We start from the raw sequence: 19185 nt of genomic DNA on the forward strand, positions 1-19185 counted from the left end.
GATTTATACTGATCAATGTTTTCTTCAGAAACAAAAACCTCAACCCTCTGAAGGAATAGAATTAATTGAAGTTGTAAAGACTCCATCAGGGTGACAATGTCTAAATTATATATCTATTTAGTAAACTTCTTCTGTTCTTAAGTACTTCTAAAACATAGTCAACTGTTATTAGAATTTTATAGATTAAATTACAAACCAGATACATACTTTTTATTTAATCTAGTTTGTGAAGAAGGAATCTTCATCAATTTGGTTGGTTGAATAAACAGGCATTCAAAGTCTTTGAAAACATGAAGTTTCCAATATCATTCAGTTCTTACCTGTGCTTCCCACAGGGCGAATTGTGTACTCATTCAATGTGAAGCCTTTTTCCAGTGCTTGGGTCCTCATGTTCTTGTTAAAAAGATCACTGCCAGTGAAGTAAAGCACACCGCAGAAATACTGATCTTTTGGAATTAGCCTGCAACAGTAGAAATGCATGGTTAGCAATGAGATTCCAAAGTTAATAAACATAAGTTAAAACAATACTTGTTGGTCAGGGCGTTTGAATCCTAAACTCATCCAAACTGAGTACCATGGTAGGTTGGATACAGACATAATTTATCTAATTTTTGAAACACCAGCAACTGGAACCAGCTTTCAGGAACGAAAACACACACAACCAAAAGTTCCTCCAGAAGCACAGTAGCATCCTTTTCAGCATCATTTCTGAAGTGTTGATTTGTAGTCATCGATTTCAGTAATACGACCAGAGTACATAATGTTTGCAGTCGATTTTCACAAATATAGACTGGGCACTCCAAAATGAATGAGACAATGCATGTTCAAGTCTAAAAAGAGAACACATTCGAAGAGAATATATGAAGAACAAAGTCTAAATAAGGGGAAATACTTTGAACTTGATGTGGAACTAGGTTCATTCCCATGATCTATTTCATAATGAGGTTTTTGACTAAGCAGTACTCATTCTCACCATAATATATCATTATTTTTAAATTTACACATTATAGTCAGAAGAGCTTTCCAACAGAATTACATAAAGTTGAGCATAAATCATCACATTAATACTTAATTCATGATTGCCTTATTAACCTCTACTGGAAATGGTGGCAATTAGGTTTAACTTCCTGCAGCCTAAATGATCATTTAACAACTTTAAACGAGACATATTATAGGTCAGATCCAAGGAATTTGTAAGATTTTGAAAACAATATGGAGGGCGTAAAAGCAATAAGAGCATGTTTTATTGAAGATGTTACTCAATCAAATGCCAAAGTAATCTTAATCAGTCACAGTATTCACACTGACAATTCAATAGAATCCCCAATAAAATAGCAGAATGTCTCTTAACAGTTGGCTATGTTTCTAATCATAATGGTCAGACTTTCATGAGCTTCATTTGAGCAAAATGTCACTTTTTATAAAATAAATGAATATCCAGCTGTTTTTAATTGACTTTAAATTGCAAATTGCTGCTTGTAACAAGATTGAGAAAAGTGGTCAGCCTACGGCTTCAAGTGGAGGCTTGGTTCTGATGTGAATGGAAACAACCAAGAATAATCAGTATGGGAGGTCCACTGTGCTTAGGCTAAACAAAGACAAAACCTAAACCACAAAGAGGAACACATAGCAATCTGAGCTGATTGCCAAAACTGGAAATAAAGTATGACAGTACACCATTAAACAAGACCTAGATGTAAAAGCAAAATAAATGTTAAATTTACATTAGAATACGGAATTTTGAAGTAAATCCAGGTATGGCAGTCAGGCTCATATGAAGTATCTTAATCACAAGAATCCACATCAACTCCACAGACTGAATCATTTGAAATTTCCCTGGTAATCTCTCAGAATCATTCAACAAAAGATGGCTTTTGGATAAACTCACCCATTTTCAGCAGCTGTACCACACAATGACTTGCTTTATCCTTCAAATCACCTTCTCCATTTCTGCAATCCTGATTACTGGTTATTTGTGTCCCATGCAAAGTGCACTACTGTTCAATCTCTCTGTTCAAATTTTAGTTTCTGCTGCTTAGTTCACTTCTTGCTTTTCTCTAGTGTAAATCCAGGGCAGTTATCTCTCGCTTACAAGTTTCTTGTCCATTTTATAATAAAGATTGGCTTTGTTTTGGAACTGGAAAAACTCTGCCAGGAGTGGGCAAACTGGCTAGTCCCTTTTTGGAAAATAAACAATAGAAGAATTGGGAGTTGATCAACAGAAAAGGTTTGTAAAAATTTCCAAATGAAAATTCACTATTCTGTTGCATAAAAAATGAGGCAGATTGAAACGTTGCATCCAATAATGGGGCCAACAATGAGCAGTACTATCTCTTACTGATCTACTGACAACTTAGGAAACTGTTTATTGCTAAAATTGGGAGCTTTGTGATTGAATAATCAGGTAGTAAACACTGAGTGCTCAAGTGCAGGAAGCAATACTTTGAATAAACATAAATATTTGAAGAGAGGTATAATTCCATGGAGATCACTCCTTTACCTTTGGTGAGCATCTATCACCTGAAATTTCAGAATAATTTAGTTTAAGAGCTCAGTCCTTGGAAAATTACATAAAACTAACCATTGCTAACCGACATGAATTGATCCTTTTCAATAAGATGAACAAAACTTAGACAATTCAAAAAATAAGAAATAATATTCATAACTGTGAGTGTCTTGAAAGGGTATGCAAAGTCACACAATGATAAATCATAAAACTGCTATCCCAAACTCAAAATTTCATGAACCAATGCTTGAAAGTTAATAAGCAGACAAAGACCACACAGCAAGGTTGAAAAAAAGAGAGATTCACCAACAGGTATTATAACTGTCTGTTAAAGTCACAAAGGAGATAGATTTAATTCATGGATTTGAGTAGTAAAGCCAGCTCGAAAACATTAACTATTACCAATTATTAAATTATTTTGTAAAATTACAGAACACTCTCCAATACTAACCAGATAACTTTGTACATATATTCTGATTGTTAAAGAGAGAAAAGGCAAGCAAATCAGAAACTTTAAAGAGAATAATTCCAAATGAGCTGCACTGATAAGTCAACATCCCAAAGATTTTTGTCAGAAATGTAGCTGATGAACCAAGAAATGATAAAGACACCACAATATTTCATGAAGTTGGAAAGATCAAAATAAATCAAAGACAAGTGATTAAGCAATGTTTAAAAGTTGAGGAAGATGCAGAATTTAGAAAAAAAAATTAAACGTAAGAAACTGCAATGACTGATGACGATAAAAGAGCTAGATGGGAAAGAGAAACAATGCGCAAATCAACGTATTTTGAGCTCTGAAGGCAAGATCATAGAGCCAGGACAAAAGTATCAAATAGATCAAGAGAAACAGACAAAAATATAATTGAAGAGAGATGACAGGTGAGGGAGCTATCGGTGATCTGACAGAAACTTTGTTTCGTACATTGTTCGATGGCTATTAGAAGGGTCTCAAAAAATAGTATAAACCTCGTTGAGTGACTCAAATGTCAAAGAGCTACATTGTTGATTTAGATTGTTACTTAGCATAGTTTAAAGGTCAAACTTTTTTTCAGATTATGTTGCAAAGTCAATATTTATTGCTGATCAGTAGTCGCCCTGGAGAAGCTGGTGAATGCCTTCTGTTTCATTGGTGCATCTCCAAGCGTCCCACAATGCTTTGCTCTCTCCGTTCCAAGACACTGATCCTGCAACTCTCAAGATGACAACTTTGGTGGCAATTAATAACCCTTCCATCTTATAGTTCCCACTGACCTGCAACATGCTATGGGTTTAAATTCCAGGAAACATCCCATTTGGAGCAAGTTATCTAGTGTTTATCAAATAAGAAATAAGAAAATGATCCAATAAACACACAAGAAACTCTTCTGTTCCTGTTAACAGTTATGACCAATGACTCTGACATCCCCACCAACACAGCTGGCACAAACCGAAATGTAACTGGCAATATCAGGCTAATTGTTTCATTTTACTTTTCCTCTTAGAGGCCACACACATGAAGCATCTCAACTCATCACAAAGCATCAATTACAAGACCACCATCAATCTCATATTTGAATGGCTATTTGAAAACACAAAGTAAGCAGAATCAGATGCCGAATTCGGAAAAATTGAGCAATATATCATCGCAATATGTTTTTCTATGTCAACCTTGGCAATTGTTAATTGGGAATTATCAATTACATGGAGAAATAGCCACAGGCAAGTATTCTGGCATCAAATTAAGGACCTTGCTTAGCCCTGAAAATTAGGTTCATATAAATTCAGCTCCACGTAGGTTTGGGACAGGATTATGGATTTCCCTTTGAGCATCTTTTCTGCATTCTCTCCATGTGTCGCCTAACCTCCGCTTCACTTTTGAAGGCAATGCTGGATTACAATTCCAGAGACCCCAGCAACTATTTTACACCACATCCAAATAACCATTGTTCACATAATCTTGATAATTAGTACTAGCAGGACAATTAGCCAAGTGGGAGGACATGAACACTCAGCCAGATCCTGTCTTTTTCCTGTCATTCATAACCTTCAGCAGGAATAGGCAGTTCTTAATAAATGTTCGACCCTTAAGACTAGTGAGGCCAACTGCACTACCTCAAGTTAACTGGATACTGATTAAGACCTTAAAACTCAATTTTCTTGAAGTGCAAAATTCAGATCACACTATGATTGCATTAAGTTCCTGAAGCCCATGCAAAGAATCTATGCTTGGCAGAATTTGCTTTGTTAGATTAGAATTATAACATTAATTTAATAGAAACCACCTCTGAAATGAGTGCAGACAAGCAACAAAATGACTGGGATTATATTGCCATCTCTTAGCTTCCTGCTGAAGTGTAGACTCTTTGTCCTTTCTGTCCAAAATCATTTTGCTAAAGTCACAGTCTTACACACATTTTCAACAGCAACACAAGCTGTTCGGGAGTTATCATCTTCAGTTATCATGCACAGAAAAATAGGATCAAACAACACAAAAGTAGAAAACTTTGCAAACCACAAGAAATGCTTCAGGAAGGTCAAAACTTAGTGAACAGGTAAACAAATGGCGAGCACAACTTAATATCGAGAAGTGCGAGTTACGATATTTTGGGGAGGGAAAAACAAGGAATTACAAGACAGAACCCATTCTAAAACTTTGCAGACAGGTACAACCAAACAAGATGAGTTGAGGGTTCAACTGTACAATTCCGAGAGACTAAACAAAATTTTTAAAAATCCTCAAAAGCATTTAGAGATTAATAAATAATAACAAATAATAAATAAACTTCCATAACTCAATGGATTTAGAAAGCCAAGTATAAAGGCATAGATCAAGAGAGACAGGAAACAGCCAAGATGAGGAGTTCTGAACAAAATTCAGCTGGGAAACATAAGACGACAGAGAATTAGCATTCAAGGGATACACAGCTAGGTATAAACTGATCATATGATTTTGCCAAGAAGGTTTATTTCACAACTTGCATGCAATAACCTTAATGTCGCAAATGAACTTCAAGCCACCTCACAAACATAAGGGAAGCGTTGTTAGAATTCATCAAATTATCGTACAGAATATTATGGCTTCTACATTAACTTGTTCATTTGCAACCACACAAATTCTGCATCTGCTGTCAATTTAGATTGCACATGGTTCCGAACTGGCAAGGTGAGAAAGTGGAATGATTACAATTTTTTTCAGTGAAAAAGAAAAGCTGGCAAAAAGAAAGGCCAAATGACATTGATTTACTTCATAAAGCAGAAGTTATCAAACTACTATCTTGGGGTGCTGACCATAATAATTGGGTAGGCGAGAGTTGGCGGAGTTGCACGCATTCTGAGTGATTTCAAGAATTTACAAATATCAGATAATTAAATTACCTAATGTCAATTCTCCTGAATGGATAATCACTACCATCACTATCGTCAGGCAATCGGCAGACACCCTATTGAAAAAGGAAGTGCAAACAAATAGTTAGCAAAACATCATGGCTCAAAAGAGATGATAATAGAATACAGGAGTAAGCTGATTTTGTCCAGCACATCTGTATCACAGCACAGAACACCACTGTCTGAAAACAAAAACAGAAATTGCTGGAAAAGCTCAGCAGGTCTGAAAGCATCTGTGCAGAGAAATCTGAGTTAACATTTCACGTCCAGTGACCCTTCCTCAGAACTGCCGTGGAAGCACAAAATAAAAAATGCCCATTATGGATTCTGCAATTACCTTGGCACATTCCAAACCCACCACTCTTTCACACACAGACAAAGTCATTTACAAGGACAGAGTGTCAGTATTTGATCAACAGAGCAACCACAACACAACAAATAAGATTTCCATAAGTAGCAATGCTGCAGCATGCTACTTATGGAAGTGAAGTCTCCCCATGTGATTCTTTGCAATCAAATGCAGAAAGGTCATCAAAGTCACAGGGAAGTAGTGGCATGCGACAACTCAGTGGAAAATGGCTCTGGAACCGAAGGCGCAAGTGGTCTTGAGTCAGGAGAACCCTGAGGTAGGTTTGTAAAATATATTAATACAGAACAGATGAAAATTGCAGAGTGGGCAAGGGCAACCCCAATGAGGAAGAACGTTTTAAAATAGTCAAAAGTAGTTGCTTATTCCAGTCTTCTCTTGCATACGTCTTCCAAACAGAAAATGTATCACGGCAGAAATAAATTGTTCAAAATCAGTCAACAAATGCTTCACTCTTTTTATCTGCTTTGATAGTTTTGAGTGTGCTCATGTAATTTTTATGTTCTTTTATGCTGAACATTAACAATGTTAGTTTTCATTGTCAAGACATGGCTGTTGATATGCAAATCAGACTGCAAATTTGACAAGTCATATATTAAAATACAGGAACATTCTAACAATGAAAAGAAACAAATGCAATGCATATTAAAGTGTTGAAACCCACCTCATAGCTCTGAACTCATTGCAAAAATGCAATAGAATGTGCATTGCAAACTAACATGCAACTTGACCTTGCAATTTAACAGTAAGTTAAAGCCAAAAATAAATCTGCTGGAGAAACCCAGCAGGTCTGGCAACCAGATTTAACATTTTCAGTCCAGTACGATTTCATTTTCCTTCTGAAGAAGAGTCACACTGGACTTGAAATGTTAACACTGTTTCTCTCTCCACTGAGGCTAGATTGCCAGTATCCACAATACTTTGCTTACTCAAGTGAGTTGAAGCCACTGTGCTCATTCAAAAATGTTCCCACTAACCCCATTCAATTCAGTCAATGGAATTCCTCTTTTACCATGAAATGAACAATATGGACTTTACAAAAGAGTTCACACAAAGTCTTTGTGATCGTTCTTTACGTTGATCTTCAGTGACCAATTTGTAACTTGAAAGAGGAATCTGTAATATAGCAAATGTTCAAAGCTGCACTGGAAATATTTTTGTCTCGAGGTTTTTTATTTATAAGTATTCCTGTTCTACTTTTTTCTGAATCACTTTCCCACTGAAATAGTAACAGTATCTCTTACAAAATGAGAGGCACAGTATCAAAAACACAGACAGACATAAAGATACAGGAGTACAATTACAAACTTCAAAGGACTGCTGTTTTTAAACAAAGCCCACTCAAAATAGCTTATCAGGAAGCAAAAGTTACCACTGAGCATAATCAGGACAACTGCAGATCCTTTCAGACACTTTCAATTTCAATGCTTTTATGGCAATGCTCAAATGATTTACCATTTCAAAGTTTTTTGGAACTACGTATTGGCGGGGTGGGGGGGGGTCAGCATTTCTTTCCACAGGTCCGAAAATATACAAATCTGCAGATCATGAATATTCATCACAGTGGAAGTTGTGGGTTCTCCCGTCCCAAACTCCTCCTCATCACTTGCTTTCCACAGACCAACTTCACTGCCTAGTAGCCTCTTGAGATCTTTTGCCTGGTTGCTCTTCATCGGATCCACCTAAATATTTCTTCTCGACCAAGCTGACAATGCAATCTTTTACTAAAGAATGATAATATCTATGAATTCAAGAGAAATCCATTCAGTTCAGATATCCCAGTCTACTCCCCAAGCCAATCTTATAGAATCCCTAAGACAATAAGACACAGGAGCAGAAATTAGGCCATTCAGCCCATCAAGTCTGTTCCGCCATTCAATCACGGCTGATAAGTTTCTCAACCCCATTCTCCCTCTGTCTCCCTGGAACCCTTGATCCCCTTGAAATTCAAAAACCGAAATCTTTCAGATTTAAATGTACTCAATGATCTGATAGCCACGGCATTCTGTGCCAATGAATTCCATGAATTCACCACTCTGGATGAAAAAGTTTCTCCTTACCTTCATTCTGAAAGGTCTTCCCTTAACGCTAAGGCTGTGCCCTTGGGTCCGCGTCTCTCCTAGCAATGGAAACATCTTCCCAACATCTACTCTGTCCAGGCCATTCAATATTCTGTATGTTTTAATTAGATTCCCCCTCTTCCTTCTAAACTCAGACTCTCAACACAAGATCCTCATATGTTTCGCTTTTCATTCCTGGCCCATTCTTGTGAAACTTCTCTAAACACATTCTAAGACAATTACATCCTTCCTGTGATATAGGGCCCAAAACTGTGCACAATACTCCAAATGTGGTCTGACCAGAGCTTTCTCGAGCCTCAGAAGTACATCCCTGCTTTGATATTCAACTCCTCTCAAAATAAATGCCATCATTGCATTTGCCTTCCTAATTACTGACTCAACCTGCAAGTTTACCTGGAGAGAATCCTGGACTTGAACTTCCAAGTCTCTTTGCACTTCAGACTTCTGAAATTTCTCCCCATTTAGAAAATAGTCCTCTATTCTCTGTACCAAAGTGCATGACCTTACACTTACCCACATTGTCCTCCATCTGCCACTTCTTTGCCCACTCGCCTCACCTATCCAAATCCTTCTGCCGCTTCCCTGCCTCCTCACTGCTACCTGTCCCTCTACCTCCCTTTGTATCATCTGCAAACTTAGCCAGAATGCCCTCAGTTCCTTCATCTCGATGGCTAATGAACAAAGTTAAAAATTGTGGTCCCAACACTGAGCCTTGTGGAACACCACTTGTTACCAGCTGCCATTCTGAGAAGGACCCTTTTATCCCCACTCACTGCTTTTTGCCAGACAGCCAAGCTTACATCCATGTTAGTACCTTGTCTCTGACACCATGGGCTGAAAATGTGTTGCTGGAAAAGCGCAGCAGGTCAGGCAGCATCCAAGGAGCAGGAGAATTGACGTTTTGGGCATGAGCTCTTCTTCAGGAATTCCTGAAGAAGGGCTTTTGCCCGAAACGTCGATAGTCCTGCTCCTTGGATGCTGCCTGACCTGCTGCGCTTTTCCAGCAACACATTTTCAGCTCTGATCTCCAGCATCTGCAGACCTCACTTTCTCCTCTGACACCATGGGCCCTATCTAACTAGTAGCTTCATGTGCAGCACAGGAAGTCCAGAGAGATAACATTCATTGGCTCTCCTTGGTCTAACCTGCTCGTTACTTCCTCAAAGAATTCTAACAGATTTGTCAGGCATGATTTCCCATTGATGAAACCGTGCTGACTTTGCCCTTCTTGACAATACACTTCCAAGAAATCAGAAACCTCAAACTGAACAATAGATTCCAGAATTTTACCCACGATTGAGGTTCGGCTAATAAGTCTGTAATTTTCTGTCTTTTGCCTTACCCCCTTTTATAAATATGGATGTCATATTAGCGATTTTCCAAACCTCTTGGACCCTCCATGATTCTAGCAATTCCTGAAACACCATCATTAATGCATCTGCTATCTCTTCAGCTATCTCCCTTAGAACTCTGGGTGTAGTCCATCTGGGCCAGATGATTTACCCACCTTCAGACCATTCAGTTTTTCTCACACCTGTTCCTTGGTGATGGCCACCATACTCCGCTCTGCGCCCTCACTCTCTTGAAGTTTTGGGATATTACTCATATCTTCCACCATGAAGACTGATGCAAAGTAATTATTCAGTTCTCAGCCATTTTCGTGTTTCCCTACAAATCTCTCTCCAACACCATTTTCCAGCAATCCAATGTCCACTTTTGACACTCTTTTGGCCTTTACAAATCTAAAGAAATTATTACAGTCCTCCTTTATATTACTGGCGAGCTTACCCTCATATTTAATCTTCTCCCTCATATTTCTTTATTGTCACCCTCTGTTGGTCTTTGTAAACTTCTCAATCCTCTGGTTTCCCATTCCCCTTCGCCACATTTCTGCTTTCTCTTTTGCTTGTACACTATCCCTGCCTTCCCAGCAATGGTGACCTCATTCTCCCTTTGGAGAAAGTAAGGACTGCAGATGCTGGAGATCAGAGCTGAAAAATGTGTTGCTGGAAAAGTGCAGCAGGTCAGGCAGCATCCAAGGAGCAGGACAATCGACGTTTTGGGCATAAGCCTGAAGCAGGGTTTATGCCCGAAACGTCGATTCTCTTGCTCCTTGGATGCTGCCTAACCTGCTGCACTTTTCCAGCAACATATTTTGCAGCTCATTCTCCCTTTACCATGCTTTTTTCCCTTGGGATGAATCTCTGCTGTGTCTCCTGAATTACTCCCAGAAACTCCTGTCATTGCTGTTCCACTGTCTTTCCTGTTGGGTTCTCTCCCAGTCAATGCTACCCAGCTCCTCCCTCATGCCTCTGCAGTTGCCTTTATTCAGCTGTAATACCGTAATCTCTGATTCCATCTTCTCCCTCTCAAATTTAGAGTAAATTGAATCATATTATGATCACTGCCTCCTAATGGTTTCTTCACCTTTAGCTCCCTTATCAAGTCTGTCTCATTGCTCAACCCTAAATCAAATATTGCCTGTTCCCTCGTCGGCTGCACCTCAAGTTGCTCTAAAAGTCATCTTGTGGAATTCCATACATTCCTTTTCATGCAATCCACTACCAACCTGATTTCCCAGTCCACCTGAATATTGACATCCCCCATGATCACTGTAACTTTGTCTTTCCTTTGCTGTTACTGTATCTTGTGCCCCAGCTCCTGACTAGTATTTGGAGGCCTGTACATAACTCCAATTATGGTCTTTGCTTTCAATTCTACCCACACAGATTTTACACCATCTGACCCTAAAGCTGATCATACAGCTCAGCTCTTCTCTCTTAAGAAACACATGCTTTCCTCTTTGCCCCACGTTTGCTTCTCTGCTAATACTGAAAAGCAAATTCTCTATTTCATATCGAACTTCATTTTTGACCGGTGTCCCATGGGATCTGAGCATGATTACAGCAAAAGTGCCATTGTGATTATTTTTATCTCATTCTTCCTCTGTGAAGATTATCATGGGAGATGATTTCAAATTAAATAAATATTCCAATATGATTGGTGTGCATCTTAAAGTAATGCTGTGCAAATTGTTTCTGTCAGAAATGTACTACAATTTTGGAAAATGAAATGGAGACATTGCATATTCGTACATTTTCATTCAGATTAAAAAGGACTGACATTGGATTTCCCTTTTGTATTATTTACAGTTGACAGTTAAATGCAATATTTTATTTGATAACAATCAGATAAAATTGGGACACTGTTCCTTTCATTAAGGCTGTCTGTCTTCAAACCAAAACCAAATCATTGCCCACCTCTAACACAAAATGGCTCGAGTTCAGGGAACAGTTAACCGATCATAAACGGGATAATTGTTTGACAAGATCAAAACAGGAAAATTCTGCAACTATCGGTAAAACCAATTCACTAAAACCTACAATAAACAAGTTGACAAGCTCACACAATTCACATGCAACTGCAATCATATGGATAAATCAACAACTTATTTCAGCACTAATAAGCTGGGCCTCATGGAAACCATGACAAGCTCATTCAAATGTTCCCTTTCAGCAGTTTTAGTTACAATTTACAAATTCACACAGCATTGCAAACCTAAGATAGTAACATGTGAGAAAAAGATATTTTATCATATTGAAACAAAAGGGAGCAGCTGGAAGAGCAAACATTGACATCCTGAAAATCCTGACAAAAAGCTTATTTCTGAACCTCTGCTCAATTTACATTCCACAGAAACATAACTATATTTCAGAAATTTGGATCTTTCATCTCTCTTTTCCTCCTGTTCTTACAACACTAGACAGTCTTGCCTTGTTACTTGCATAAGGAAAATGGGTCACAACACAAGTAAGTTTGAAATGTGAACTTTTCTGCTTCTAAACTGCATTCAGTCAGGTGTTTTCTCTCAAAGATGATGGCTGTCACAAATTTCATTTCAGTTTTCATAAACAGCAACTTCCGTAGAACAAAGGGTTCAAGGCTGTGGAACCTGGGACTATCTCATTTGTATTGATTGTAGTCACCAAGTGAACACAAACAAACTGAGCCATTCAGAAACTTTTGATTGGATTTTATTTCCATTCCATAATCTTGGGAAAAAAGGACCAGAAGTGGCTATTAAACATATTTGAACTACATTATGTTTGAACTGCAACTTAATGGAATAAAACATCAAATCTGAAAAAACACTGCAGCTTATGAGTTTTTCATCCTTGCTATGACCACATTATTTTGAAAAAATATTTTTATATATTGTTTAGATCAGGGCTACAGTGGCAAGGTATTATCTGATGCCTATTCTTAATTTACTTTCTAGCATTAGGAGTTGGCGATATACAAAGGACCGGATGAACATACCGGACACCATATTTCTCAGTGCAAGATGAGGTCAATTTAGCTGTCACAACCCTGTACTGGCACTTCATCCAATGAACTCTGCTCCACTGCTTCTTCTGCAAAGCCCTGCAAATTTCTCCTTTTCAAATAGATGTGCTGTTTGCTTTTGCAAGTTACTATCTCTGAAGGAGATTAATGACCTGTGTTTTTATTTTAATTACAAAATGCCATTTTCTGGTGCCATCCCTGAAAATGCAATTTCTATATAAAAAATAATTTTTGTCATGGTGGGAACTGCACCCAAAACCCTTGCATTAACAATAAAATAGCCATTATTCAAGCATATGGCTAATGTTGTTCTTGTATTGACATGTTTTGAAATATTGAGTCTTCAAAGGGAAGCAAATAAACCACAACATAAACCAAAATGTAAGTGGATAGTATCTGCAAATGAGAGCTGTAGAAGACAACAGCTGAATACACCTGCCAAGGATGTCGTATTTGGTACAAGTTGAGCTATCCTGTCTGCTTACTCAAATTTTATTGATGGGATGTGGGCATTGCAGGCTGGGTCAGCATTTACAGCCCATCCCTATTACCCTTGACAAGTCAGTGGTGAGCTGCCTTCTTGAACCCCTGCAGTCCATGTGATGTAGCGACATCCTCAATGCTTTTAGAGAGGGAGTTCCAGGATTTTAATCCAACCACACTGAAAGAACAGTGATAGTGGGTGGTTTGGAGGGAAACTTGCAGCTGGTGTTGTTCCCATGTACCTGTTGCCCTCATCCTTCTCAGTGGAAGTGGTCATGGGCTTTGAAGATGCTGTCTTAGGAGCCTTGGTGAATTTCTACAGTGCATCTTCTAGATGGCCACACACTCTTGCTACTGAGCAATGTTGGGGAAGGAGTGGCTGTTTGTGAACATGGTGAAAATCAAGTGGGCTGCTTTATCTTTCAGCCTGAAGTCATAGTGGACTTGAAATGTTAACCCTGTTTCTCACCCAACAGGTGCTTTCAGACTTGCAGAGAATCTCCAGTACTTTCTGCCTTAGTATGGTTTAGTGTGACTACGTTAGCAGTAACTCCAAAAAATTGGCTTTTTATCGACTCACAGAGATGTACAGCACAGAAACAGACCTTTTGGTCCAACTTGTCCATGACAACCAGATATCCTAAATTGATCTAGCCTCACTTGATTACTGAGGCTGTAAATCAGTCTTCATACACATGGAATTAATACCATTACATTTTGTGAAGTGAATTAATGTGGATTTTAAAAGAAATGTAATTTGAAACCTGATAGGTGGATATCCCACTATCTCAGGTCCTGGCAATAGGGAGCATTGTTGGGTAAAAAATATGCAACCACTGATTGTTTAGATTAGAATAAAAAGGGGGAAGAGAGGTTGCATTAGGTGCATACTTCACTGGATATAATTGAAGGATAGCAATACTTGTAAAGTGACACTCCTTCTTTCACAAATGTAAGCTGTGCATGCCTATCTATAAATATTGACACTATCACTTCAGTAACGTGAATTAAAATCCCTACAAAGTCATTTTAAAACTTCTGAAATTACTTTCCCTTTACAGACGGAGTCTCCTTCACAATTAGCAGCTGCTATCGTTTTCACTTCTACAAGATAGCATGTGTGAACAAAAGTGCTGTGAATCTTCAATAATATTGAATTACTTGGGTATCAAAGTCTGCATCAACAGCCACGCAATACCCCTGAAAATATACCAGTATCAGCTGACAAACTGTTCGAAAAGTTGAAAAGTAATATTTTTGATGAAACAACAAAAAGATTATTGTATGAAGTAACTATATAGAGTCACTTTATAGTGGCACTCATCAAGGTGGCTTGTTGCAAGTAGTTGCTGTCATCAGTTCAAGCCTGAGTACATAATCTCTCTCAGACAGCCTACTGTGAAGACAGCTGTTCAATCAGCTCGGAAATTTCCACTGGGAAAAGTCTGAAGCTAAAAGACAGCGAATCTTCTTCATGCACCATTCCTGACAAACAATTCCTATTGTGGCATGTTAATATCTGGAGAATGGCATGAAGGAAACATATTCTCAATTACAGGTGCTTGGCAAGCAGATGACATACTCCACATTAGCTCAAATCATGCAGAATGTGTACTTCATAAGTTATCATTAAATTTTGCAGTTAGGTCCTTGAGTATTAGAAACCAAAGCTACTTTGAATGTTAGTAAATCTTTAGTTTGTCCATAACTGCAAGAAGAGTTATTCTTTCAAGTCATGTGGACAGCAAATGTTTCGATATCATACACTTAGAAGGTCAACGTTCAAGACCGATAATTATCTCAACAAGATTCAAATACTGATTCGTAGGTATAAAATTCTGGGAATGTGACACGATGGATTGTAAGACATATCAAATAACAATTGAGGCTGCTTTAAATAAAAAGATAATCTGAACAATGAATATGTTCAAGCAGATGTTCTTTGGACTCTGCATTCACATGATACAATTATCAGATTAACTTCTACTACTGCATGTTTCTCAACCAAGTGACAATTTAAAAGCAGTAAAGTCTCTTCTGAATGTGAAATATGAGCATTACAAATCTACAGGGAATTGAAATTTGGTAACACACCCAGAAGTGAGGTCCACATCATATATCCCCCATCACAGTGATGTGAAGAAAGTAAAAACATTATTCCTGGACTTGCAGGATCTGTGCACACATACATTCCCATTGAAGCAACAAGCATAGAGTAGGAAAAATATTATAAAATTAAAAGAAACTGCAGATTCTGAAACTATAAGAAAAACTACACAAAATCTTGACAAGCACTTTTAACGTGAAAAGGCAGACAGCCAATCCAAGTGGGAATCTTTCTCCAGAAGTTAAAAAGTTAGGAAATCCTTAAAATGATGCGGAAAACAAATTCTGGATTATGCAATTTCCACACAACACAAATTTCTATTATGTGGAAGATACGTACTAATTGTCCTCTTATGTTACATGGTTTACTTGAAAAGACATGTGCCCAGCACATAGGTTGGAACACGTTATTTCTCTGTGGAAGGCTCACCTTACCCCCACAGCCTTAAAATACTAGATTTTTTTATTCCTCTAATTTTGGTCTCGCGGTCTCCTGATTTTAATCGCTCTAGTACTGACCATCACGCGTTTAGATTCCTGAGCCCTAAATTCAGGGATTGTGTCCCTAAACCGCTCAACCTTACTTTTCTTCTTCTGATGGTTTTTAAAATCAAGGGTTTGGTCAGCTGCCTAAACATCTCTGCAGCTTGGTTTTAACTTTGAGTGAATAGCACTCCTGTGCAGGGCATCAAAATATTTCACGAGTTAAATTTGCTAAATAAATATTAATTATTGCACATTTGAAAAAAACAAATAAAATAAATGCAACTTTTTAATTTCACAACAGTTATGTTCATTCTACAAATTAGTTATAATCAAAAACTGTTGATTTTTCTTTGGGCCTAATTTTTAAAAATCTAATTTGCCCAAATTAGTCAGCATATGCTGACTTTTACTTGTGTTACAAATTGGGGTATTTGCTTGGAACATATATTTATCACTGGGGGAAAAAAAGTATCTAACATACAACAGTTTTGCTTTATTACTGCAGAAAATAATGCAATTGTTCTCAGTTGCAGGAATGGTTTGTCCAAGTGCCCATCTTAGGATAAGTCAATGTTGTGCTTTTGCCCTTCTTCAGGAGGCACTTGAAGGAACTGAATTGAAAACACCCTCATTCCTCTCAACTTCTTCACTGGCAGATACAACCAACCATCTCTTTTTGCAGAATCTGTGAATGTCCCTCAACAATGAGTGAACTTCAAATTTTAAAGTATTAGATGCAGATACTATAAGAGATCAACATGATGCTTTTGGTGTCAACCAAACACACCTTTGAACAAATTTCAATGGTTTAAAATGTTGTGATATTTCTCAAAGCAGTTTGAAAAGGATATAAGGCTCAAGAGACTATGGATAACTTTCAAGTTGAGATGAAGGTGCCATTCACCAACAGTTACACGCAGCATCACCTTTTTTTCATGGATTCATGAACGTATTGCAAGCAAGGCCAACAATTACTGTGTTGTGCACTTATTTATTTATCCTTTTCTGATAGCAGTGACTGATGGTTCTGGAGTCACATATCAACTAGATAGGATAAAGATTTCTTTCTGAGAAGGTCTATTCCACCTGAGGGTGTTCAAACACCTCACAGAATGCACACTGACAATTTTCATTCTCATTATTTAACGTTTCTTATCTGATGCTTCTGGAAAACATTTCACAATTTCTTCGACAATAAAACTTGAGACTTAGGCAATACGCTCAGCCTCAAAAATTCTTAGGCCAACAGTGAAAACATACCTTAAACTGCGTGTCACCAACTGGCAAACAACTCAACAGATAAAGTGCAAATTCTACAAACTTTGAACAAGGTAATGGCAAAACAAAACAGGCGACATGGTTAAAATTGTCAATTGCTCACAGATGTGTTAATTCGAAAAGTGCATATCGCTGAAATTTGCTTTGGAATATTGTGAGTATTATGACGATTGACTAAGAATAGGATTTATAATTGTAAAATAGACAAGACTTAATTGGATTGGCAGGAAATTGCCTACACAGTGAAATTAAACCACATACCTCCAACTGAGCAGATCAACATTACAAGGCATTAGGAAATATGGATTGAAACCAACTGAAGCTTAGAATTAGATTTTATTGTCATTTGTACTCAAGTACAGAAATGTATAATGTCACCATTCCCAACATCATTTTAGGGGCAAAGGTACCTGGGTACAAAATGCTTGGTACAAAGTAATAAAAGCTCAACATTACAGTCCTTCTTAGTATCAAGTAGAAAAATAAAGAAACCAATTAAATAGTTCCATTGTCTGTCTTCTGTGCTTAGCCATGCTGGCCTCACACTCCATACAAGGAAATGACAGCCTCCAGGAGACCTCGGGCTGCCTGCTCTCGTCAAAGTGGATACGAATGAAGGAATAAAAAGGTCGGCTAACAATAATTAAACGGACTGATATTTCAAAGAAACAGCACAAGAAGAATTTTTCAAAAATAACTGGAGAAGGGCTCATGCCCGTAACATCGACTCTCCTGCTCCTTGGATGCTGCCTGACCTCCTGTGCTTTTCCAGCAACACATTTTCAGTTCTGATCTCCAGCAGCTGCAGTCCTCACTTTCTCCACACTCCCAATCTTGATGATACTTTATTAATTGTAATTAACTATCCACAGTTATATAGATTTATAAGATGATATGAGAAAGCCAATAATACACAAGGTTTACCTTTTTTTGGTAGACATCTTTTATATCCTATATGTTAAATCATGAAAGAATTATCTACCCACTTTCCAACCAGGCCCTATTCTTTCAATAGTCACTTTTTGCATTGATCAGCAGACAATGTTTGATAAACTAGTGAAAATGGCAATGTATACAAAACAGATGGGAAAGGGATAAAATGTGGCATGCTACTGAAGCTAGTGCAGATCACTAGAGATATTATTGGTATACCAAAATTTATTGGAACAATCAATTGATAGTTTTTAGTCATACTCGTATGTCAACTTGATGACAGTGTTCTCATCTGTGTGGGAAGATTGTGGGTTCAAATCCCACTTCAAGGCTCGATCACACACTCCGGATTTCTATTTTAGTGCAACAGTAGGGAATGTCATTCTTCAGGCATGATGTTAAACTGAGATCAACCCATCTTATGAGATACATCAAGGGCAAACAGACAACATAATCATTTAGCAAACACAAAGCCTTGAAATGTTGCCACATATTGGTTAATGAGATAACAGCATCTTTTTCTGTTACTTGTGTTAAAAAATTTCATAAAGTTGACTTAGACTTGGCCGTAGCAATGTACAGAGCAATTCATTTTTGCTCTGGGTTTGAGCTGTTCCATCTTGACTTTGTTCTCATTCATTCTTTCATGGGATTTTGGCACTGCTGGCAGAGCTTGCATTTGTTCCCTGATGTAAATGTCTTTGAACTAAGTGGGCTGCTCAGCCATTTCTGATGACAGTTATGAGTCAACCAGAAAACTGTGGATCTGGAGTTACAGGAAAGCTGGTGAAAAAATTCCTTTGTATCTCCACCTAAAATGGCCTACCGATATGCTTGAACTGTGACCCTTGGTTCTGAATTCCTCCAGTCATTGGAAATGTCCTTCCTGCATTTACCCTGTCAAGTCTTGTGCTCCAGAATTTACCAAGCTGTTTCAGTACAGTGACAAAACTGGCATCTATCAGACTCTGTGGAAAATTGCTCAGCTATGTCCTGCACAGAAAAAAAAAAGCAGGACAAATCCAAACCATCCAATTACTGTCCCAGCAGTCTTCTCTTGATCATGAGTAAAATGATGGAAGATATCATCAATAGTGCTCAGCAATACCCTATTCAGTGATGCCCAGTTTGGGTTCTGCCAAGATCACACAGCTCCTGCTTTGGTCCAAACATCAGCAAAAGTGCTTCATTCCAGAGATGAGATGAGAGTGACAACCCTTGACATCAAAGCT

The 19185-nt window shown here is 37.9% G+C and overlaps 1 protein-coding gene across 1 annotated transcript in view; it reads right to left on the reverse strand.

Moving 5' to 3' along the window:
- Window positions 1–19185, reverse strand: part of polb (polymerase (DNA directed), beta) — a 108960-nt gene that overhangs the window by 14037 nt on the left and 75738 nt on the right. Inside the window, exons 12-13 of the mRNA XM_060856418.1 lie at window positions 5864–5928; window positions 321–460 (exon numbers count right to left, since the gene is read on the reverse strand). Of these exons, the coding sequence (XP_060712401.1) occupies window positions 321–460; window positions 5864–5928 (205 nt within the window). The remainder of the gene's footprint in view (window positions 1–320; window positions 461–5863; window positions 5929–19185) is intronic.

Source organism: Hemiscyllium ocellatum, chromosome 48 (genome assembly GCF_020745735.1).
Source record: "Hemiscyllium ocellatum isolate sHemOce1 chromosome 48, sHemOce1.pat.X.cur, whole genome shotgun sequence".
NCBI classification, from domain to species: Eukaryota; Metazoa; Chordata; class Chondrichthyes; order Orectolobiformes; family Hemiscylliidae; genus Hemiscyllium; species Hemiscyllium ocellatum.